This window comes from Calliphora vicina, chromosome 3, assembly GCF_958450345.1.
Source record: "Calliphora vicina chromosome 3, idCalVici1.1, whole genome shotgun sequence".
In the NCBI taxonomy this organism is placed as follows: domain Eukaryota; kingdom Metazoa; phylum Arthropoda; class Insecta; order Diptera; family Calliphoridae; genus Calliphora; species Calliphora vicina.
This window is the reverse complement of record NC_088782.1, coordinates 79,758,717-79,785,320: the sequence shown is the minus strand read 5'-3', so window position 1 is coordinate 79,785,320 and position 26,604 is coordinate 79,758,717. Positions and strand designations below refer to the sequence as shown.

The window sequence follows — 26,604 nt, the reverse complement described above, 5'->3', positions numbered from 1 at the left end:
GTAAATGTAAAAATTTAAAAGTTTTGGGGGAATTTTTGGTTTCGTTTTACCTTCTTAATAAAAAATATATTAAAATATTTGTATTATTCTGCATTCTCAAATTCACCACAAATATCCCAATTATCATAAGCTTCATTATAATCATTATCTTCATCATCATTATTATAATCTTCTTCATCATTATCATCATCACTATCTTCATCGTTGTTATCATTTACTGGTCTTGTTAAATAAATGACAACCAGAGTTTTTACACAAAAATTGAAATATAAGCTGATATCCTATACTATTCTAAAATCTATAAAACTAATTTCAAAAATTACTAACATAATACTTGTGGATCATTAAATGCGGAAATTATCTCAATTTTGGAGCTTTTTTAAAAAAATTATTAAAAGTATATACACATAACTTTTTATAAAAAAAAAATTTTACTAGTTTCATTAAAATCGGCCCAAAATATATAACATTTTGCTATATTTTCATTAGAAATTCCAAATATTGAAAAATTTGACCTTTGACCTTCACGATTTAAAGGTTAACGTTATCCGATTTTAGTAAAACTTTCAGACTATATTTAAAATTACCAGGCCTATAATATTATGAATAGATTTTACTTAAAATGTATGGACAAAAAAATAGTTTTTCTTGAAAATCGCAAAATTTAAATCGCTGGTACGGAAAAAGTGTAACAGGTATTGACATATTTTTTTCATATTTTTATTTTTATAGAAAAATTCTGAAATTTGTTTAACAAAATTTTTAAAAATTTAAAAATGGAGATTCGAAACAGCCGTTAAAAAAATATTTTTTTTGCTATACCTGCGAATATGTTAACGGTATCCTATGAAGACAAAAACTCATACACAAGTAAATACGGATATATTTTAAATAAAAATTAGCTTTTATTTTAATTTTTCTCGAAATATTTTAATTTTTTTCCTAAATTTCTTGTTCAAGTGGCCTGAGACACGTTAATGATCTGGCGAAATTGTAATAACTTTACCATTTTTTAACCAAATTTTGTCAATTATATCTCATTACAACGACAATGACGTACACATTTCGATTCTTTTGCACTCAATTGCAAAAGTATTTATTTAGTAGCAAGATTTTTACAAAAACTTAAAAATTTGCATTTTTTTTTCCGAATTTTGGCGATAATACAGTTTTTGAGTCATTTTGACCCAAAAGATATACAGGGTTAATTTCAAAAAAAATTTGTTTAATGTAATATTCATTAATATAAATAAATCTACATATTTCTAGAAAACAATACAGAAAGTTATCGAGTTTCACCTATTTATTCCATATAAATAGTAAAATTTAGCATATATCTGAAATTTGACCTCCAAAGTGGCTATTCCCAGAAGCAAAAAAAGCAATTAAGAAAGTATAGTCGGTGAAGCCCGACCATATGATACCCTACACCAATCGCCTTAAAATTAGGTGTCATGACTTCTGTATATATGAAACCTATTTAAAAATTAACAAAATAAATAATCGTTACTTTAATACATCTAGAAAGGCCCTAACTCGTGTTTTTTATAAGCCCAGATTTTCGATAAATGGTCCACTCATACATATATCATATTTAGCAAAAAATCTCTACTTTATATATAGGGTATTTCTATATTAAGGTAACCAAATGCTAATAAATATTAAAATTTTCGGATTTTGTGTTTATTTTAACAAATTTGTATTAAAAAATAGTTAAAAATCAAATTTTATATTGAGGGTCTCCGTCGACCCTAAGCATTTTTTCTACAAGTTTACAAGTGTCGACTTGTGACTTGTAAAATTCACTTGTAGCTACAAACATAGAGCGGAAACTAGAAAAAACTTTAAAAAAAATTACTCAAAATAATCACACATACGAGTGTTGTTTTTGTTTTCACATAGTTTTTTCTACTAATACATTCTCACCACTTAGGTTTTTGACAACTGAGTTAGGTCTTTGATAGGAGAGTTTCCGCTCTATGTCTATTCTCTATGTCTACAAACTTGTAATTGTATTTTGATGAAACACAATTATTCACAATTTTACAGGCAAAAACACTTGTAATTGTGAACTTGTAGCTTAGTGAAATAGACCCCAGGATTATAAACATTCATTCAAATTCTTATCGTTTAAAAAAACGCATAAAAAATGTACTTTATAATTTTGTTTTTAACAAAACGTACTTTTTTTACTTTATTTTTTAACAAAAGGTTCTTTTTCCGATATAAAAGTGGTTTTTTATCAAACATCCTTAACATTTAATGTGGTGACTTATGTTACCATTTCCAGTAGCTCGTTTCTGTATTTCTCGCATCGGAATACTCCTCACATGAAGTGTGAATCAAAAAATTCCATCGTTTCTCGATGTGCGAGAAAAAAGTGTTTCTATATTTGAATGCGAAAACAGACAACACAGATTCTGTTCTTACTGGAATATTTCCAGTAATTAAGTGTCAAATGCAAGACAAACGTCAACGAAAGAAAGAAATTATAATAAAACCAAAACAGTGAAAGGCTAAAAATATTTAAAATGCCAAAATATAACAATTGTGTTTAATTGATTGATTGTCATCATTTAAATATAAAACAAAAAGTAAAGTGTGGCGCTTAAAACTGCTGAATTTAAAAAAATTATTTATAAACACATTTTTGTGTACTTACACGTGTATATATAATTATTTTATTCAAACTCTGTGCTACTTACATTATCGGCTGATTTGGGTTCCATATTTATATGTACATACGAAGTTAAAAATATCTACATATATTTTTTAAAATTTAGTTTTTCTCACACCAATTTCAAATGTGACGTGGAAAATTATTTAAATGACAGATAATTTTCGCAAACTCAAGATACAGAAACACTTGTGCGAGAAAAAACCTATTTTGTTTAATTTTACACTGTTTTTGTTGCAATTCAATTGTTTCATGAGGAACGTTTTTCGATTCGAGAAATACAGAAACGGGCTACAGGTTCATGCAGTTTTTTTAATAATACTCAATTTTCCAAAAATTTTAAATGAGCAAAAAAGTACCTTTTGTTCTGCGGCTTCTCAAATGTGAAACCATCAAAGGGGAATTGCTTGTGTACTTAGGAGCATAGAAACATGAAACTGAAGATATATGATCCAGAATAAAATGAGAACCGACAAAAATGGTCTTATTGGTTCATTTATTATGGAGTATTAATCGAAAATTGTCCAAATCGTGCTTTAGCAAAAATGCTAGTTATAAGTATAGTTAATTGAGAATACGTTAGTTTGTATTTACTTACTAATAACAATCCATGTCGTGAGCAATTTCTTCTGTTATAGTTAAAACGAATTGGCTTCTTTCTACTGGAGGCTTTATCTAAGTTTGATCGAATTGTACTGGCATTTGTTGGAGTTTCAAGACGTGCAACCTGCAATAAAAATCATGTTATGTATTATAGAAATAAGGCAAGCTTTCAAGCTTTTAGCTATAAAACTGGTAATAAACCTTTGTTAGGCAAAATTGCATTCATAAACGTTTAAAGCATTTGCTTAATATTTTATCGTCAATATAGGCAATTTTAAGGATAAAATCTAAAACATTTTGAATAATAAACGATATTATTGCAATTGATAAAGGCAATTTGTACTCATATATAATAATTAGGGGACGGACTTTCATGCATTTATTATTGAAAAATAAGCTACAAACAAATTTCAAAATATGACCTGGAAATTAATAAAATATGCATTTATTTTTTTGGTGTAGAAACATAAAGCAATTAGTTATTCGCAGATGTCTCTCTCTTTAAATTTTACTATCAATTAAACAGCTAACATTTAAAATTATAATTGTTCTTTGATCTAGTATCTTGGGATTAATACTCGACTAAGGTCATAATTATGCGATTCTAATTTTAAAATCATCAAAATATTGATCATGCTGTAAAGTTCTCGTAGCATCCAATCATGATTTTCATCTTTTAATAAATGACTGCGGATGTTTTTTGAAGCAACATATGTCGAAAAGTTTTGAAAAATCCCAAAACTATGATTTTTAAGGTTTGTGGTTATTTTTGTCCGACTTAACCCTCTAACCGGCAAGGCTGCCTTTAGTCGGGGTATGTTAAATATATGTAATGCTGCTTTATTTGGTTATTTTTCCCGTTATAACGGTAAATATGTGTAAAGAGACAAAAAATTTACTTATTGTGATAAACATGAACGTGCAGTTGTCTTTTGTTTGACTGTTTTTATTCCAACGTATTTCTTTTTTTTTTCAAACAATAAGCTAGTATATTATTTTACCTCGATATAAAATTGGCCGGTTAGAGGGTTAAGGTAGGGTCACACATGACAAATATTTGAAGAAAAAGACGTAACCACTTTATTTGGCACACATTTGTTCGACGTTGTTTACTCTTACAAGTATTCTGTAAAATCAAACAGCATCAAATAAATTTTTTATTTCCATTTTCATTTATTTATTGTATCTTGATTATTTAATGAACTAACAATAAGTGGTACAAATCTTATATCTAATAATTATTATTTAATAAGTCCAGCCAGTGCCGGACGAAAAATTTTGTATTCATGGTTGTTTTGGTTAAACTGGCATTCTTCCTTCTAGATTAGGTCTGCTGTGTCCCTCCTTCTTAATCGAGTGTGGCCACGGTTTATTAATATGTTGCGGGCCAATGTGTTTGGGTGAATTTCAAGCTTTTTTAAATATATTTCTGCATTCTTCGTGATCTCAGTTTTTACAAGCGGCACGTTTAGATCTTTGTGTATATTCGCATTTTTTATATACCAGGGGCAACTGTGATCATTCTTAGAAACTTGTTTTGGCGTCTTTGGATCTTTTCTACATTTGACGCTGAGGTCGTGCCCCATAACTGTATGCCATAACACCATATCGGTTTTATGATCATGTTATAAAGTAGAAGTTTACAATCTAAACTAAGCGTAGAGTTTCTGCCAATAAGCCAATTAATTTGAATTGATTTCAATTTCATTTGAGTCAACTTTGCATCTAATGACTTTTCCATGTAAGGCGACGATCGAGATGTATTCAGAGGTATTTCACTTCCGATTGTTGAATTATTGTTTGGTTATTGATATGAATAGGGGGCATGATTCTCTACGCAATGTAAATGTTATGTGTAGGGGGCGGATTTATATGCAAATGCATGTTTTTTCTCGAACGTCCAAATACAATGTAGACTAATTATCTATCCGAATAGCACATTTTGCTGCAAAATGGCATCGATTTGTTAGTGCATATTTTTGCATATTTTATTGATAATGCATATTTTGTTATATTCTACTTCAAAATGCATATTTATATGCATATTATGCCAATTTTTAATAAAAATATAATTTTTTATCGTTAATGGGCAATACATTGTTTCGACAAACATTTTTTTGTCGAATTTGTTATAGAAATAGCAGTAAATTTGATCGACTAACTTCGTTCGACATCGAAAAACTACTGAAAAAAGTTTAGTTTAACCGCTCCTGACAGTCATTTCCAAGCCGTTCTACGAGACTGTCGTAAACTAGTGATTTTGGATAACTTAGAGACAAATGCACTACACAATTAACGTTTAAAGTCCCTACACTATAGATTACATAGACACTTAAGTGACAGTTGTCTTTATGCTAGATTACATGCGATGTATAAAGTAACCAATTGACTTCTCTCTGCATTACAAATAGCTCGTCAAATGACCCAAAATATATAAATAGTAGTCAGCCAAGTGATCAGACATTATTAACAATTTCCGTCTATAAGGGATACATTTACTAATTGCTTAATTTCTGGGTTATTACAAGATAAAAATTAAGGTTGGATGCTACTTTACAGCACGATCAAAATATTGATGATTTGGAAAAGGAAAGTCACAATATATAACCTCTATGGCTTTAAACAAGTATTCATACCAAGATATTACATCGTTTTTTCATAAGAAAAGTTATGTTAAAAATAGTTTTAGAACTTTAACTGTTTAATTCCTGGTATAATTTAAAGAGTTCTAACTGCTGGCACAAAAATATAAGTGCATATTTTTTAAAATTTTAGGTCATATTTTGATTTTTTTGAAGCATATTTTAGGCGCATATTTTCCAATAATAAATGCATTAAAATCCGCCCCCTAGTTATGTGTGTACATTTTTGCTCGTTGACTTTAATTTTCCATTTTTCTAATTCAAATATGTGATTTTGTAAGTAACGAGACGCTTCTTGAGGGTTTTCAGGAATGCTTAGAATAGCAGTATCATCAGCAAATGTTGATGTATGAGTGCGATTGTTAGTTGGCATATCAGACGAATATATATAAATCAAATATAAAAAAGGTCCCAGGATATTGCCTTGAGGGACTCCAGCTTCAATGGGTTGTGCAGTACTTAAAAAGTTTCCCTCTTTAACCTTTGCGGGTAAATTTTGACTCAATTTGTATATTAATCCAGCATGCCATACCTTATCAAACGCTTGAGAGATGTCGAGAGTGCGGAACAGTATTTCATTCCTTTAAATGCTTTTCTCACAATATTTACAATCAAATGGGCACTACCAATTACATTTTGTAATTAATTACAGAACCAATTACCAATTACGTGTAATTGGTAATTGGCAATAACCAATTACCAATTACAGTAGTTTTGACTTACCTGCCTTTCACTTAAGAGCATTATGCATATAAGTGCACAAAACTTGTGTTTTGTATATTTATTTATCAAACTCCATACAAATTCGTTAATTTAAGTGCATTGTTTATACCTGCACATTTAAGATAAGTGCATAATACTTTTGGAAGCTATAACTGGTTTTCATGAAAAAAATTTCATTTAGCTGCTTAATTATAAAGTTAAATCAAAACAAAATAAGAAAAATACGATTTTGAATAAAAAATTGTGTTGTAAACTTCTTAATAATTTTAAAACTAGCTAAAATACCAAATTTGTCGTTATTTTGAAAGGGAAACATCACAAAACTTCATGTAAATTATTTGTCCTTAGCTGCTTTTTTGGGCAGTAAACTTAAATGCACTTACCAGCATCAATGAGCAGGTAAGTTAACTGATGTTAACTGCACTTTTAACTTAACTGCACAAAATATCGTGCAAATTTGGTTGTGCAGGTAAGTCAAAAATACTGTATAAGTAATTTGTAATTGGCAAATGCCAAAGTTTTATTACCAACAATGTAATTATTAAAAAATAAAAAAATTAATAGAAACCAAATATGTTATTACTAGGGGGCGGATTAACATGTTGTTCATGTCTGAATGGATGGTATTGGTTTGCCCATCTCTGTCCTGTTGGGGGATGATGTTGCCATCAACAATTTGAATTGACTGCCAACTGTAAAGCGCTGCTATGATATACAGTGGTGGGCACCAATTTAAGACAAATACTTGAATTTTTTTCATCAACTGAATTTTAAGTGCGATAGAGCCAAAATAAAAGAACCTCTAAGTGTATGAAATTTATTATTAATGTTTCTAGTTTCTGAAAAATGTTTGGAAAAATCGGTAAAACATATATGGACAAAGATATGTGGAAATACGTTGACCCACCTCAGCGAACATCCGCTGTTAATAACATGATATGAGCGAAACTAATGGAACTAAAAATACGAAATTTGGTCCGAATATTTTATAATAATAAAAATATAATGATATAAATGTGAGAAAATATGTTTTTTTGGTCAAGTTGTAGAAAAATGTTATGTGTTCGTGGTGAATATGTATGAATTGATACAGTCGAATAAAACACATTTGTGTGTTAAAACAGTCCTCATGCATACATATTTGTGGAAATATTTGAAAAAGTAATTGACAATCACGTGGAATTTAGCAAACAAATTTTGTTTTAAATTCCTGGCCACCACTGTATATTTAGCTTTAAGTTAATTTTTTCTTTAAGTCTTACTTTAACTTTTTATTTAGTTTTTGCGAGCCAATCGTTGCTTGGCCTTTAAAAAAGTAAAGTTGATTTTTGATAATTCTTTTGGTTTTGTATCGAGCCCTTTTTAATTCGCTTTTTAATAAAACAACCATTTTGTACAACCAACAATAGTTGAAAAAAATCAAAGGAAAGAGTTTTCATTTTTCAATAAAACAAAACAAAATTGCTTTGTATAAAACAACCCCCTTTCTTTTTATTTAAATAAACCAAGTTGTTTGGAAACTTGGTGGAGAAATTTGCAGGTCCCACAAAACTTGTACACACTTGGTGGATTAACATTTGGTCCTTCGAACCGGATTTTTGTGTTCCACTCATCAAACCAGAATTACGAATGTCGAACACTGTTTCCAAAGATTGAAATCGGGATGATATAAAAGTGTCCATTTCTCGCCATTTCGGTATCTCTTTCTTATTTGTCACACTCTGTTCCCACAATGACAAAGTGAGGACTGGTAATTTAATGGAACACAGATATACAAAAATAGGGTCCCATGTAGAGATATCTATATCATGTAAATTCAAGACCGAAATGCAATTATTGATGTCCCTTTGAAGCCTTTTTATATCTTTAGCCGATTCAGTTTTAACCGGTGAAAGGTTGAATAAAATCTTAAGTTGGCTGTTGACCAAAATGTTATTTTCATAAGCTTCGCTTAGATTATCCAGGCATTTTGAAATCCTTGATTTGTCAAAGGCGAATCCTTAACAATTTCCAAAGCATCGTTAGATGTGAATTGTCTTAAATAAAACAATTTCTCAACTCCCGACAAGTCAAGGAAAAATCAAATAAGACAGTTTCAAAGACTGAATGGCACGGACATGCAATACATTCTCATGAATTAGGTTTTTGACAACAGACTTAGGTTTTTGGCTCTCAGTTACCTATCTAGTTGTTGTCTATGCTTATAGTGCTGTTTATTTTAGTAAACAATATTCGTCATTCGAACACGTTAAGAAATTTGTGAAAGATTTTTATTTTGGAAAAAACATTTTTTTATTCTTTTTATACAAAATTGCTGCGATCAAAATATTATTTCAATTTTAACATTCTTCAGTTTATCAATTAATTCGTAATTTATGGGAATCGGGGGTTAAAAGTTTTAAACACCATTTTCGTAGAATTGCCGGAGGTTTGAAATACACATTTGAGGAATTTTCTACATTGTTAGCGCGAATAGAACCTTGTTTGAATTCGAGACCTTTATGACCATTATCGGAAATTGTTGACTGTTTAGATTGTTTAACGCCAGGCCATTTTCTTACTGGTGGCCCACTATTAGCACCTCCTGAAGTTGAAGTTTTGGAAGCTCCAATATCTATTCTAAATCGTTGGCAGAGAGTTAAAGCCTTGAATCAACGTTTGTGTGCTAGATGGAAGGATGAATATTTGAAGGATTTGCAAAAACGTAATAAATGGAAATATGTGCGGAAAGACATGCAGATCGGTGATATGGTAGTCATTCGGGAAGATAACTTGCCTACAAACGAATGGCGTTTAGGTCGCGTAGAAAAGCTGAATATTCGTAAGGATGGCCACGTTAGAGTTGTTGAGTTAAGGACAGCACGTGGCTCAATAGTAAGACCAGTTGTGAAGTTAGTGGTACTTCCAACTGACTAGTCGTTTTTAATTTTTTTCCTACAGACATTTTTCAGAAACAATATGTTAAATCCTCGCAATAATGCTGAAGGTCGTCAAACCTCAAAAAAGATAATTTGACGGATTTGCCTCAAAAATCATCCCTTAAAATCCTGCCACAAATTTTTGCAAGTAGACTATGAAGAGAGAATGCGACTGGTCTCCATTTATCGCTATTGCGCGGGCTGTTTGGCTCACGACCATACTTGGCGTACTTGTGAAAGTACGGGCCGATGCGGACGATTTGGTGACATGCACCACACATTGCTTCATAAGGAAGGAAGAGGTCTTTGTCCACGCACAGAAGAAACCAGCGTCATCGTCGAGGAACTAATTCGTCCGATCGCCGAGAGTCAACCGAACCCAGTTCGTCGAGAAGCTCTACCAGGGATCGTCGGTTAACAAATGGTCATGAGAGCGAGAGTCCTAGCACGTCTCAAGCCCTTGTTTTAAGGAAGAACAAGGACCCTAACGCCCGCCGCAGACGTAACCGTAGGACAAAAAATGCGTTTAAAAGGAGCACCGTCGCAGGAACCGTGATGGGACCACCAATAATGAGGTTTATTGAGGTTTATGCCGAAATCGAGCGGAATCTGAACATGATGGCACCACCGAGATCAGTCGATGGTAGTGTTTTAATCGAATTTCCAGGGCTGCAATTGGCAGATCCGCATTTTAATTCATCGAGTGCAGTAAATCTTTTATTGGGTGGTGACGTCTATAGCCGAATTATAAGAAATGCCGTGTATGGAGGGTCCTTCGGCAAACCACTTGCACAATACACAATTTTTGGCTATATCATTTCTGGATTGTGTTCATCTTAGAGTTTGTATGGAATTACATTCTTCGTTATTTTTTAAATTGTTTAAATAATGAACAAGAATTAAATTTTTGTATTTTATTCTTTTTTAGTTTTCTTATTTTTTGGTCTTTGGATAGCTTCACAAACTTGGATTACTATGGGATGGAATCATCACATTTAAATATTTATTACTTTGTTTTGAAATAAATGGAATTTTGAAGTCTTTTGAATTTTTTGAAGTTTTTCGTTTGCTCTTTTTTCTATTTTTATTAGCTTTAGGTTTTCTACAATTGGTTTTTGAGTTGCTGTACAGCAAGGGCGCCGGAATGTTCATGTCTGAATGGATGGTATTGGTTTGCCCATCTATGTCCTGTTGGGGGATGATGTTGCCATCAACAATTTGAATTGACTGCCAACTATAAAGCGCTGCTATGATATATATTTAGCTTTAAGTTAATTTTTTCGTTAAGTCTTACTTTAACTTTATATTTAGTTTTTGCGAGCCAATCGTTGCTTGGCCTTTAAAAAAGTAAAGTTGATTTTTGATAATTCTTTTGGTTTTGTATCGAGCCCTTTTTAATTCGCTTTTTAATAAAACAACCATTTTGTACAACAAACATTAGTTGAAAAAATCAAAGGAAAGAGTTTTCATTTTTCAATAAAACAAAACAAAATTGCCCCCCCAACCCCCTTTCTTTTTATTTAAATAAACCAAGTTGTTTGGAAACTTGGTGGAGAAATTTGCAGGTTCCACAAAACTCGTATACACTTGGTGGATTAACAAATGCATGTTTTTTCTCGAACGTCCAAATAAAATGTAGACTAATTATCTATTAGAATCGCACATTTTGCTGTAAAATTGCATTAATTTGGTAGTGCATATTTTATTAATAATGCATATTTAGTTATATTTAAGTTCAAAATGCATATTTATGTGCATTTTATTCAAGTTTTTAATAAAAATAGAATTTTTTGTCGTCAATGGGCAACATATTTGTCGAATTTGTTATAGAAATAGCTCCAAATGTTGTCGACTAACTTCTTCATTTCTATGAGCAATTAAAAATTATCATTTCAAAAAATTTCGCTTCAAAAAAGTTCAGAGTTATGTTGTTTCATTATAATATGCAATTTCAATTTTTAAGAGATTTCGTTATCGAACGATTTTGTAACTTCATATAGATACAAAGTTTTACCGCAGTCATTTCCCAGCAGTTATATGAGAGTAGTGATTTTACCTATAATAGGGTGACAGCAAGTTACGTAACTAGCTACGTGGCTAGTTATTTTAACACGTGAATGTCCCAAGCAGAGGGTCAATTGATCCTTTGTATTACTTAGAGACGAATGCATTACTTAGATTACTTAGAGGCACTTAAGTGACAATTGTCTTTACGCTAGATTACATGGGATGCATAAAGTAACTAAATGACCCAAAATATATCAATTGGAGTCAGTCAAGTCATCAAACATTAGTCTATAAGGGATAGATTTACTACTTTCTTTACTGCTGGGTTATTACTTTATAGCTCGATCAAAATATTGATGATTTTAAAAGACAATTTTCTGAAAATAAGTGAATTCACTTAATTGAGGCTTTGCGATAAAGCAATAAATCTGAACAATTTCTGCCGTTTTCGATTTTTTTTAAAACAAAAAAATTTGGTCAATTTGTAATTTTAACTTCGAAACTACTGAGCCCATTATAACGCAATAAATAGCGGATTAAAGGTTATGTAACTTTAAACTTTTCTAAGTTTATTTTTGTAATATCGGAATAACCCTTTTTGAGTTATCATAACTTATGTGGAGAAACGTCTAAAAAATTAACGATTTTACAAAAAAAAAATGTTTAAAAAAACTTTTGCATAGAATTTAAAAATTTGGACAATAACTACTGGAACCACAATACATCAAAATTGTGTATTGGTTTAGAAAGCCTCTAAATTTTTTTCGATTTTGTTGCCTGTGCTATTGTTGAATTTGAAAAATTACGCAAATAAAATATACATTTTATGAAAGCTTAATTCTTTGCCTCTAGGTACTAAAGTACTAGGATCTAACCTAAACAGTTTTTTTAAAAATAACTCAAAGTTTTGAGGGGGTTTCAAAATCTTTTAAAACGGTTTTAGTATGTCCTCACCTAGGCCTACAACCCCCATTAGGCCGATTTTCAAGTACTGATAAAAAGTGTTATTTTGTAGCAGAGTGTTATTATTTAATGTTGTTTAGAAATTTAGAAAAAAAATTATCAATTACTTGCAATTACTTTACCAATTACCAATTATATGTAATTGGTAATTACCATATACTAATTACAGTAATTGGTAATTGATAAAAGCCAATTACCAATTACTTATAATTGTAATTGGTATTTGTTGGTTGCCAATTACAAAATGTAATTGGATTTGTAATTGGCAAATTTCAATTACAAATTGCTAGTAATTGGTATTTTTCATGTTGAGCAGCCAGTTTGAGATTTTTATCGAAATTGATAAGAGAGTGATCGATGTTTTCTGGTGTTCTTAGCGGTATGTTTTCCGAGCAATGTGTACTGAGGTATTTTTTATATTTGAGCCAATTTATTCTTGTGCCTGCCATCGCTAAAATACCAGTCGGGGATACAATTTCTAGGAGGCTCAATAAAGTAACAAAAGTGGGTGAGTGATCTGAAGATAGTTCCAGCGAGGATTCAATTTGAATCATTTCTCTAGGAATATTTTTCATCACACTAAAATCAATTAACATCCGGTATTTTTCGTGGGTCAGTAGGCCAGTAAGTAGGTTGGCTGCTCGAAAGCACATTCAAATCCATTTTAGAAATTGTATCGAACAAAACACGACCTTTAGGGGTAATCAGTCATGATCCCCAGAATGTGTGCTTAGCATTATAATCGCCAGCAACCAGGAAACGGGGGTCTAGTGATTTAAAAAATCTATTATATTGACTTTCTGTAATTGAAAATCTAGGGGGTGAGTATATCGATGAAATCACTAAGTTTCGATGAAAATCTTCAAGACAGATTGTAGTAGCTTGAAGATAATCTTCCCAAAAATCACACATTAAGTAGTGTTTGATTCGAGCTTTTATTAAAATTGCCGAGCCTCCGCATGCTTTACCTCTCGGATCTTTGGTGTCATATATTACGTATCCATTTATTCGAAATGAACTTCTGGATCAAATAAAACTAAGGCCCTAATTTTGTAAATCACGTCACCAAAGTGATATTTAAGTGCAAAGCAAAAACAACAATTCACACATTTCAAAAATTTGTTTTTGTTTTATGTACAAATTGTGAACCAAACAAACGCACAAAAATTCAAGCGTTGATTTTCCTTTCATAATTTGAAAATTGTGTACACAAAACAAAAACAAATTTTTAAAATGTGTGAAATGTTGTTTTTGCTTTGCACATAAACATCACTTTGGTGACGTGATTTACAAAATTAGGGCCTAAATTATAAACTCTATTGAGTAGAGTGGCGAGAGGGGTGTTGAGTTAAAATAAAGGCCAATCTACAATAGAGATTATAATTATAATTACTTGCCGTAATTATAATTATAGGGTTGAGATAAATGAAAAGAGTGGGTTAATTGTTCTTTTCAATATTTAAATGGTGTAGCTCGCCAGTTTTATTTATTGTTGATGATTCGGTTTACAATTGTAGGTTTTAAGGAATACGATTTTAGGTAATTTAAGTTTTTAATTTATATAAATTACAAATTTATATTTCACAGGTTTTAAAGGTTTTAAATGCAAGTTATAAAATGAGGGTTTAAGCTTTGAATGCTAAAAATTGAAGTTTGAACTTGAACCGCGGTTTCGGTTCAATCACTTAGTTCAGTCAAACACCGCAGAATAAAAATGAACAACTGAACAAAAAGAACAAACTTGTTCATTTATTTGTAATGAATAAAAATGAACGATCAGTAAAAAGAACGTTATGCTCAACTCTAGTTTATTTCCTTTAAATAAACCGGATATTATTGATTGCAATAAAAGCTGTTTAGTAGTTTAAAATTTGTAACGAATCTTTATTTATTTAAAATGTACAACAACAACAGTTCAAATAGTCACTCAGTGTTTTTAATAAAAACTTTTTATACACGTTTATCAATTCGCAGAAATACACAGTGTGTATACTTATAAAGTGTGTGTGTATTACACACACACTTTATAACAGTGATGTTCAAAAATAAAAATGAAGATATTTGGTGAGAGAGCTACCCAGCAAACATAATGTCAAACACTTAAAATAATAACAAAATGAAAGTTTAAATTTAGAATTTTTGTCAAATAAAACCAATTTATTAAATGAATATAATTTAAATTTTAAGGAAATGAAAGAATATACATTATACGGCCGAAATACTCTCAAATTTTTTATTTATTTTTAACTTTGTTTTTTTTGTGTTCAATTGTAATTGAAACGCGTGTGTTTGCTATGCTCCATCCAAAAACCAACCAACAACAATGCTTATTGAATTTCTGAAAAAATGAGACATTTATTACGCTCTTTATAAGAGCGTAACAAATGTGTTTAAATTTTTTAAACAATTGTTGTATGGGATGAACATCACTGCTTTATAAGTATACACCAGTGATGTTCACGCCATACAACAATTGTTTGAAAAATTTACACACATTTGTTATGCTCTTTTAAAAACTCTTGTTCATTCATCGCTGAGAATGCGAAGAAACCACATGTGACGGACTATCGCAAATTTTTTCAGAAATTTATTAAGCATTGTTGTTGGTTGTTTTTGTTTGAAGCATAGCAAACACAAGCGTTTCAATTGCAATTGAACACAAAATAACAAAGTCAAAATAAATAAAAAATTAAATAGAATTTAGGCCGTATAATGCATATTTTTTCTTTTCCTTAAAATTTAAATTACATTCATTAAATAAATTGGTTATATGTGACAAAAATTCTAAATCTAAACTTTCATTATTTTGTTCTTATTTTAAATGTTTGACATTATGTTTGCTGGGTAGCTCTCTCACCAATACATCTTCATTTTTATTTTTGAACATCACTGGTATACACTCCCTGTAGTTCATTGCACTAGTTCCGCTACGTCGAATTCGTTGGCCACTAAGAACTACTACTAGTGAATTTTCAACCCACTCGCAACATTATTGACTGGTGAATTTAACACGGGGATGTTATTGCAAGTGGCCGATTGGCACACTCTGCATAACACTTCACTATTAAATTCAATAGTGAAAAAAAGAAAAAATAAATTTTTCTGAGAGCGGGGTTGAACACATAACCTCTCATTTTTTAGTCAAATGCTCTAACCACTAAACCACAGAGCACTTATTTGTACTGCTCTCTAATTGTTATTAAGAATAACATGTGAATCTACTCTCTATTTTTGCATTTTCTTCATCATCACTGAGAATGAAAACACAAACGGCCACATTCAGCATTACATGTGGCCATCGAAGTGGTATATTTTCGAAGATTTTATTTTTCTTGAATTTATTTTCAAAAACTTAGGACAAATAGCTGACTATTGCTTATTACTGAATATGCTGGTGAAATTTAGTGCAAGAGACTGCTGGGACTGTAAAGACCTGCACAAGCTGCATTGTTAAACATGAAGACAATTGCCACATGATGCTTTTGTCATGTCATGTTAAGTTTTCCCTAATTAGTTTGCCACGTAAAAAACATAAGGTAAACATGTTATATATCAATGGATAGAGGATTTTGTCTACTTTTTAATAATGTATATAACTTTTGACAATTAAAAAATTCATGGAATACTTTTTTGAAAAATATGACAAAAAATGCTTTTTATTGAGTTTTTGCATAGATACAAATTTTTTAAATTATAATAACATTTTTATTTATGAATATTTTTTAATGAAATTTTACACTTGTATAGATTTTTTTATTGAAAATAAGAACAAAGTTTGAAATTTGTAATCACGAATCCCGCAATTCCCAAAAAAGGATTGAAAAATTCCAAAAATAGTATATTTTCGTTTTTTGGCTATAATATACACACCAGGGGCTGGGTTATCGGAACACTTTACAAAATAATTATGAACATATTGGGCCATCTAAAATGGGTTACTATATTTTGATATCGACTATGCGATTTGAGAATTTTTGCCATAAAGTTGAATTTTACATAAAAAATAGGCGTTTTTTAATGGACTTGGTCCCCTTGGTATCAAAAATTATAATTTTTTTCATTTAAAATATTTGTCGTTAATTTAGCTTTTCAAAGAGTATAAATTCATTATACATCCTCTTAGAAATTTTTTAGATAACTGAAAAAGAATAAAAGTACTTTTTTCGCAAAAAAATAACGAAAATCGCGTTTTTAAATTTTTTTAAATTAAAATGCATGTAACTTTGGACTCAGTCATGATTTTTAAGAAATTCTTCCTTTATTTGATATATACAAATAATTGTTAATATGTTGTTAATCCTATAAAAGAAAAATGGAGAAAATCGGTAAATATTTGGATCCGCGGTCATCAAAAACTGGAGTAGGGTGGGTAAAAATGTTGAAAATTTAATTTTCAAATGCGGATATCTTCTAAGCTATAAGAGATAATTGATAACTACGACAAGGTTTTATGTAGTGCTCAATGAGAAGATTCTATATATGTAATCGGAACACAAATGAAGAAATAGTATCATTTTTAAAATTGACCATACCCGAGGTGTCCTACTTTGGGGACCCTTGGCCCAGCTCCTGGTGGGCTCATGAGGCCAACACTTCCCCTTTGAGCATGTGAAATTTCATTCAAATCGAAGTAAGGGTTTAGAAGTTACAGATTTTTTTCCCTGTTTTTTTTCTCATACCACTGTGCGGTGTTTAATTAAAGCAAATGAAATTAAAGTTTTATACTTTAATTTCATTTGCTTTAATTTCGTTAATCGTTAACTGTGTTTTCACTACAGTGAAGAGGCATTTATGGAGTGAAGTTTTTAACATATTTAATGATATTAAAGACAACGATGAAGTTATTAAAAACTTCGTTTATTATACTCGTTGTAAAAACGTGTTTAAATTTAATGAAGTGTCTCTGAATCTTTCGCGGCATAATTGCTACAAAAATTATAAATCATCGAAAATGTTCCAATGGAACAAATTCAACTGCCTAACGATCTGAAGAAGAAGTGTAGGTCATTTATTAATGCTTTTATTGTGTAGCTTCACAGAAAAAAAGTTTTATAGTTCTTTATGTTATTCAAAAATGTTTATAATTTTTCTTGGAAAATATTTATGTAGGTACATAATTTTTTATATTTTTCAGCTAGACATTGAGAAAATATGACGAAAGATAATGTTATTATGTTGCTCTAATGTTATTGGATTAATTGAATTCTTTACGTTTCGACTTTTCGATACATTTAGAAATATTGGCCAATATTGGGATATTATATAAAAATATTTGAACTACATAAATCATTGGTTCATGTACAATTTTATAATATTTAAGAACATGTTCTTATTCTGAATGAAAAAAGTTTGGAAAAAAAATTCATATTCGATTAATGATTAATAATATTTATTAAAAAGTTCATTTTAATTATGAATTTCTTTTTTCTGTGTTACACTTTATTATTTACATATATTTTTTAAAAATCCTTATATTATTTGTTCTAAATATTACAAAAACAAGTAAGAGTGCTATATTCGGCTATGCCGAATCTTATATACCCTTCACCTTTGTTGTGGATGCATTATTATTTTTTATAATTAGTATATATGTATGTACAATGTACATATGTATGTATGTACAATGTACATACATATATACTAATTATAAAAAATAATAATGCATCCACAACAAAGGTGAAGGGTATATAAGATTCGGCATAGCCGAATATAGCACTCTTACTTGTTTTTTACTAGCCTAATGGCTTAAGTCACCAGAATTGTATTATATTTATTAACCATGGAAATTATTGAATATATTTTTTTATACCCTTCATATATAAGTTTGTCATTCCGTTTGTAATTTCCATTTTCCAATTTTGCAGGGTTTAGATGTCAATGAACAATTTCCAAATGGTGACGATGATTTTAATGAAATTTTTGAAGGCCATTTAAGCTCAAAACATGGATCATTAAAAAATTCCGTTCCGACACGATGGAATTCATTATTAACAAGTAAGAGTGCTATATTCGGCTATGCCGAATCTTATATACCCTTCACCTTTGTTGTGGATGCATCATTATTTTTTATAATTAGTATATAGGTATGTATGTACATTGCCCACTTTCAGCTTACAGCATCCTAAATTTATCAAGAACACAAAAAACAACAACAACGCCAAACGAAACAGAACACCAAAAGAAAAAACAAAAACAAAATACGCAAGGCAATGAAACCAACACACATCCAAACATACGTTTAATTGTATAAAAAACAACAACAACGCCAAAAGAAACAAAACACAAAAGAAAAACAAAATACGCAAAGCATGCACATTCAAACATACGATTTGTTGATTTTTTGTCAAAAAAAACAACACACAACCAAACAAAAGCAAAGTAAATTAATAAAGTAGCGACAGTACTACAACAAATAAAACATTTACAAAAACCACAAGCAATTTTGTTTTTGGTTTAAGGTCTGAGCTGTCAAAGTTGCCTGTTGTTGTTTTTGCTTTTGGGCTTGTTGTATTTTTCGCCACAACAACCACAAGTGAATTGACAGTTCAGACCAAAGTAAAAAAAATAGTCAGCTGTTCTACTGAGTCTACTTTATTAATTTACTTTGAACAAAAGTTTAGTTGTATAAAAAACAACAACAACGCCAAAAGAAACAAAACACAAAAAAAAAACAAAATACGCAAAGCTTGCACATCCAAACATACGTTTTGTTGTTTTTTTGTCAAAAAAACCAACACACAACCAAACAAACGTTTAGTTGTATAAAAAACAACAACAACGCCAAAAGAAACAAAACACAAAAAAAAACAAAATACGCAAATCTTGCACATCCAACCATACGTTTTGTTGCTTTTTTGTCAAAGCATGCAATACATTGTGTTTTTTGATGAAATTTTCAGAGGTTGTCTCGGATTTTTGCTCATATCTCCGTTATTTATGGACGGATTTTGCTGATTTTAAATAGCAAAATTCTCGAAAGTATGTCTGACAGAATTGTTGAAGATTTGGATCCCGGAGATATCTGGGGCCTTCAGAAAATTGAATTCAACAGACAGACAGACGGACAGACAAACAGACGGACATGGCTTAATCGACTCCGCTATCTATAAGGATCCAGAATATATATACTTTATAGGGTCGGAAATGAAAAATGTAGAAATTACAAACGGAATGACAAACTTATATATACCCTTCTCACGAAGCTGAAGGGTATAAAAAAATATAATTCTAAATAATATTTCTCAGATTTTCACTGTTCAGCAGTTGTGTACAATTTCATTCTGCTTTGCAATTTTATTTTGCCTAACAATGCGACACTTGTTAACATCAATTCAACTCAAGCTACCACACATAATAACAGCAACATCAATAGTTATACACGGTACAACACGGTTTTCGTGGCGATGACATGACAACATGGTTTTCGCGGCGCGATGATATTGAACAACATGATGTGCGCGTCGACACAACAAAACAAAGCATCAAATTTTGAAGTAAGACATTTTTCTACAAAATGTTGTCTTGTGCAGGCCTTTAGTATGCTACACATTTGCTCCTTTTCACGATTTTGTTTCCCTAATTTTAACAAATTGACCATGTAAGTGGTGCGAAGCGATGACCATTTCACTTTTGCCTCATTTACATCCACACCATCAATTCCTAGCTCATCTACGACACTTCGCCATCCGTCTACTTTCGTTAGTTTACAATCTGGTGAAGCGAAATCCCAGAGCCCATTATGCTGATTTTCTTTGTCGACGAGACTACAAATTGTTGGAATCAGTGTCGTCGACAATAATAATATCCTCGATCATAATTTTACTAAACAAATTAAACGAATGCCAAACAAATTTATTCAATACAAAACAAACAATAAAAACTCAAATGTCGATAACTACATGCGGTCGCAAATGTTATATACAAAATTCTAGCTTTTACATATTTTGTGACACCTACATGCGCATGTAAAAATATTTTAAATGTAAAAATTCACATATTTGACCATTTATAGTTTAAAATATTCAGCCCCTGAGCCTTCGTAATTTCATTAGCAGTTTAATTTTTCACTATCAATATGACATAATAAGGGTTCTCATGTAAACGCTTATAAGCCTCGCAAACTGTGCAATTTGTGCATTTTTACACTCTCGCAAATGAAATGTCAAAAAATGTATGGAAATTCGTTTGCACAACTCCGATAAGTTTGCGCGACAATTTAGACTCGCAAACTTGAATTTATTGTGCATTTGATGAATCAGCTGCTTTTGTTTACTTTTATTTATAAGAAATAAAAATCAAATAAAATATAAAAATTTTGTGCATGTGAAAATTGTGTAACTTTGGAACAGAATGATTGTATTAAATGACATTGTGTATGAAAACATTAACCAACAGCTAGAACATAAACAAAGTCCTCCAAACTATGTATACCACCGTTTGTTCCAAAGATTTAACTTTCATTCAACATTTTAAAATTAAAATTTATACAATTTGAAAAAAAATTATTAAAGCTTTTGTTGAATTTATGTATTTTTATTTGACAAATATAAATGTTCTGTATAAACTTGCACAAAATTGAAAAGGTGGGTTCATGAAACATGTCGCGCAAATTTGCCCATTTGCACAAATGGGAAACTTAAGCGTTTAAATGAGTACCCTTAATATATTTTTTTGGTTTTTCTATTTAAAATATCGATTTTGCAAAGAATTTTCATTACTTTGTTGCAATTGCTCAATTAGTTTAATTTGCCGTATTATTTTTTCATAACCTTCACTAATTAAACCGTTCTTTATTTTATCTCTCATTCTTCAAACTTGTATGAAAAATGTGGCGAAAACATTAAACAATTTTCAATTGGGGACGATAATGGATCAAATTCCTTGCATTGTATTACAATTTCAAAACAAAAAATATGTAGAAGAAGTTTTAAATCAGAAAACAGCTTTGTTGGATCAGCTGAATTGCTTACAAATGATTTATTTACTTTTTGTACTTTGTGCAATACTGGTTTCAAAAAACGCCAAATTACAATCATTATATTAATTAAACCTCTGCATGAATGGATTTGTAGTTAAGTAGTACATGTGTACTTGTAAAGTATGTGCTCTTACTCGAACTATATTTAAAAATAATGTTCATATTTTTGGGAACAACTAAATTATCGAATATGTATTTGTTGTTACTCGCCTTTATGTTTACTAGTTAATTACAGGTTTGTTTTACACTCGCACTCTCCACATACAAGAAGAGAACATATCGAGTATCAAGCTACAACCAAACTTCTCGAGGTACTTGCAGTACTACGTGAAGTTTGGCAAATACAATTTAAATTTCATATTTTTTTATTTTTACTTTATCAAGAATAAAATATGTATTTATCTGATGATTTTAATGAAATTTGGCTTGTTTTATTTCTAATGCACAATATACAAATGTAAATGCCGTTAATTACATTAATACATTACTATAATCTCTACCAAGGCGAATTTATACAAGGTGGAGTCAGTCAAACAGCTGATAATTTTTTTTTTCGCTTTTTGGTTTTAACAGTTGTCAAAGCTTGTTTTTATATTTAAATATCTACATATTCTAATCGTATTAACAAACTATTTATTTTTTACATAAATAAGTAAAGCTCTCACTATACAATTATCTACACTACATTAAGTTTTAATACATATTTGTTTATTTTTTCATTTTTGTTTTTTTGACATTTGTTAAGACCAATTGTTGTATTTGTAGAACTGATAGCACCTTGTATAAATTCGCCTTGATCTCTACTGTATAATACACAAAAATACTTGCAGTACCACATGAAGAGAACATGAATTTTAAGGTACTTCTTTTTTTGTTGTTCACATATCATTTGTTCTTTTTTTTCGGTACTCTATTAACTTCGGCTACTTACTTATTCGTATTTAATAAGCAAACATTCTCTTCACTTCCCTACTTGTGCTCTGAGTAAGAGTACAAATAAATACTACATTCGACGGCGAGTTTCACACATGAAGAAAAAAACTTACTCGCTGCAGATGTCTAATATTAATCACTTAAATGCTTGGCTTTGTAGCATTGCTGGCAAGGCGAATCTATAGAAGGTGACGACAGAAGAACAGCTGATTATTTTTTTTATTCAGTTGTTTAGACAAGTGAACTGTCAATTCACTTGTGTTTGTTGTGGCGAAAAATACAACAAACCCAAAAGCAAAAACAACCACAGGCAACTTTGACAGTTCACTTATCTTTTTACAAAAACAAAGTACCTGTTGTTTTTGTACATGTTGTATTTGTTGTAGTTCTGTCTTCACCTTCTATAGATTCGCCTTGATTGCTGGTTTGACGAAATTGACAACCATCGAGTATCACAAGCCTTCAAGAGTTGGTGGGGCTCCTTTTTTAATTTCAAAATAGCCATTTTTGAAACCAAAATTTCGAGGCTATAGAGTAAATAAAAAGGCTAAACTGCCAACAATAGTGTACGACTTGGTAAAGTAATTTTTTGCTAGGAGAAAATACAATTTATAGGTATATAACAAATTATATAGAACAAATTAGTACGAAGATAAATGAGTTCTTACCAGACTTTCCACATTTGGAATATACTTCTTAACATCTTCATCATCAATCACTTTTATATTTTGGTGGTCTGTATTAAAATCTTGGGATTTAACTTGTTTTGATTTCAATATTTTACTGCCTTCAGCTTTGCCAAATAATCCTCTTTTTTCAGCAGTTTGTATAAGATATTTCGCATTTAATCGAGTTATGTCTTTTCGCTGCAACAGCGAAAGAAAACAACCGTTATCTTGGGTTCGAAGACAATTATCTTGATTTTTACAAAGATCAGGCAAATCTACACATATAAATTCATCAATATCGGGAAGTTTTACTTCCTCGTCATTATCGATGCCACAATTTTGGTCCACTGTTACCATTATGCACTCAGATTTTGCATTTTGGTGGGGCTTATTTTCAACTGAAGTTTTTTGCTTTCTGGGCGAATTTGCGTTCATTGCAGCCGAAGGTATATTTGCAGCTTCTGCCTCTTCTAATGCTTCCAGTCGCTTTTTTTCTAAAAAAGCATCACGATGTTTCTTCAATGCTGTCTTGTTAATGATGTTCATGGTTTGTTCTACCATTTTTTGGTTTTCACTATTTACGACCGAATGCGTTTGATAGAGCAGAAATTGGATTTGAGGACGAGACATCGCCATACGTAAGGTAAGGAGCTGTTCCTCCAAAATTAGGGAGACTCGTTGCTTTCCATCATCACTTATAGAAGATTCTGTTAATATTTCGAGCATCCCTAAATCTCCTCCTCGGGAGCATATTAAATCAATTGGATCTGATATGGCACTAAATGAATTTGGTGGATTCGCAAAGATGCCGACAACAGTCCGAAATCTGTTCGACTCTAAAGGAAACGATGTAAACGATTCCCCAAATAGTCGAATATTATTAATGCATAGATCTTCCATATATTTCCTGAACCGTTTAAGATTTGATCCTGAGCCGTAAACATAAAAATTATTAACTTGATTCACGGAATAAAACAATGCAGCTAAATAAGCTGTTGATCGAGGTGAATCTATATGTGTTTGTAAGATATCGCCGTTCAAATCAAAAAAGCTAAGTAATCTTGCCATTACTGCTGGTCCTAAAGAGAAAGTTCGATCCTAGAAAAGTAATAAAATAAAATATGATATTATTTTCTGATAAGGTACATAAACAATAACAGTAGTATATTTTAAGAAATTTCCTAAAAATAACGTATAATTTAAATCTATGGTTGAGTGAAAAAAATGATGGATCTATAGTGTATTGTTTCAATGGTACGTTGTAATGCAGTTTAATTATCCAGCTGAGGTATGACTCTATCTGCCTAGGTTCGATTCAGAGGTCTGTTTCCTTTGAAATAAAAACACGTACTATATTTTTAGGTGGTATATAAAAATATTAAAAATTTAAATTTACTACTTATTAAATACTTAAATCTACGAAGTTATTCAGTAATTTAAATGCGTTGAAACGATGAAACGTTGTAGCGGCGGGACGGTAGAAACTTATACGATATTGAAACAGCGGAGTTGGGACACAAGGTGAGTGGTGAAGCGATGATGGAAAAACGGTTGATCCTCGGCTTAGTGAAAAGAAAAAACAAACGAGAGTTTGTAGTGAAATATTACAAAAAGTTCGGGTTGTTTAGCAGACTAATATCTACAGTCGCCTAAACTACAATTATTTCAAGAAGAATTCTTGAATTCGGATACGAATGCAAAAATACGATTGTAAGAAAAATTCGGGAGTTCTTACGATCGGCAAACTACAAGAGCAGGTATTGGGTTAGCTTTGGGCTTACTTCGGAAGTGCAGCACGAAGGCAATAACAGCTCTCCCGTTTATCATAAAACTCTGACTATGTAATCATATTTTTATTATTAGAACATAATCAGACGAAATTTGGCGTTTTTAATTCCACCTGTTTCGGCCATATCTTGTAATTAACAGCGGATGTTCGCTGAGGCGGGTGAACGTATTTCCACATATCTTTGTCCATATATGTTGTACCGATTTTTCCAAAAATTTTTGAGCAACTAAAAATAGCAATACAGTAATTTTGACTTACCTGCACAACCAACTTTGCACGATATTTTGTGCAGGTAAGTTAAAAATGCAGTTAACCTTAATGCACTTACCTGCTCATTGATGCTGGTAAGTGAATTTACAGTTTACTGCCCAAAAAAGCAGCTAACGACAAATAATTTATGTGAAGCTTTGTGATTTGTCCGTCTAAAAATAACGTCAAATTGCTATTTTAGCTACTTTTAAAATTATTAAGAAGTTTACAACATATCTTTTTATTCAAAATCCTTTTTTCTTATTTTGTTTTGATTTAATTTTGTATTAGGCCGCTAAATGACTTTTTTTTCATGAAAATCAGCTATATATTCCAAAAGTATTATGCACTTATCTTAAATGTGCAGGTATGAATAATGCACTTAAATTAACTAATTTATATGGAGTTTGGTAAATAAATATACAAAACACAAGTTTTGTGCACTTATATGCAAAATGCTCTTAAGTGAAAGGCAGGTAAGTCAAAACTACTGTACTAAATTTCTTTTGTTTTGGCACTATAGCACTTAAAAAATGCATATATTTGTTCCTAAATAGCTGGCCGACACTGTATATACATTATACAGTAGTTTTGACTTACCTGCCTTTCACTTAAGTGCACAAAACTTGTGTTTTGTATATTTATTTATAAAACTCCATACAAATTCGTTAATTAAAGTGCATTGTTCATACCTGCACATTTAAGATAAGTGCATAATACTTTTGGAAGCTATAACTGGTTTTCATGAAAAAATTTCATTTAGCTGCTTAATATAAAATTAAATCAAAACAAAATAAGATAAATACGATTTTGAATAAAAAATTGTGTTGTAAACTTCTTAATAATTTTAAAAGTAGCTAAAATACCAAATTTGTCGTTATTTTTAAAGGGAAACATCACAAAACTTCATGTAAATTATTTGCCTTTGGACAGTATACTTAAGCGCACAAAACTTGTGTTTTGTATATTTATTTATAAAACTCCATACAAATTCGTTAATTTAAGTGCATTGTTCATACCTGCACATTTAAGATAAGTGCATAATACTTTTGGAAGCTATAACTGGTAACTTTTGGAAGCTATAAGATAAGTGCATAATACTTTTGGAAGCTATAACTGGTTTTCATGAAAAAATTTCATTTAGCTGCTTAATATAAAATTAAATCAAATCAAAACAAAATAAGAAAAATACGATTTTGAATAAAAAATTGTGTTGTAAACTTCTTAATAATTTTAAAGTAGCTAAAATACCAAATTTGTCGTTATTTTACAAAACTTCATGTAAATTATTTGCCTTTGGGCAGTAAACTTAAATGCACTTACCAGCATCAATGAGCAGGTAAGTTAACTGATGTAACTTAACTGCACTTTTAACTTACCTGCACAAAATATCGTGCAAAGTTGGTTGTGCAGGTAAGTCAAAATTACTGTATAATGTATAATTATATTATAATT

At 30.7% G+C, this 26,604-nt stretch overlaps 1 protein-coding gene across 1 annotated transcript in view; it reads right to left on the bottom strand.

Moving 5' to 3' along the window:
- Nucleotides 1-3,213: 3,213 nt before the first annotated feature.
- Nucleotides 3,214-26,604, bottom strand: part of LOC135955560 (uncharacterized) — a 245,839-nt gene continuing 222,448 nt past the window's right edge. The window contains exons 7-9 of the mRNA XM_065505911.1: nucleotides 23,112-24,209; nucleotides 3,276-3,404; nucleotides 3,214-3,225 (exon numbers count right to left, since the gene is read on the bottom strand). Of these exons, the coding sequence (XP_065361983.1) occupies nucleotides 3,214-3,225; nucleotides 3,276-3,404; nucleotides 23,112-24,209 (1,239 nt within the window). The remainder of the gene's footprint in view (nucleotides 3,226-3,275; nucleotides 3,405-23,111; nucleotides 24,210-26,604) is intronic.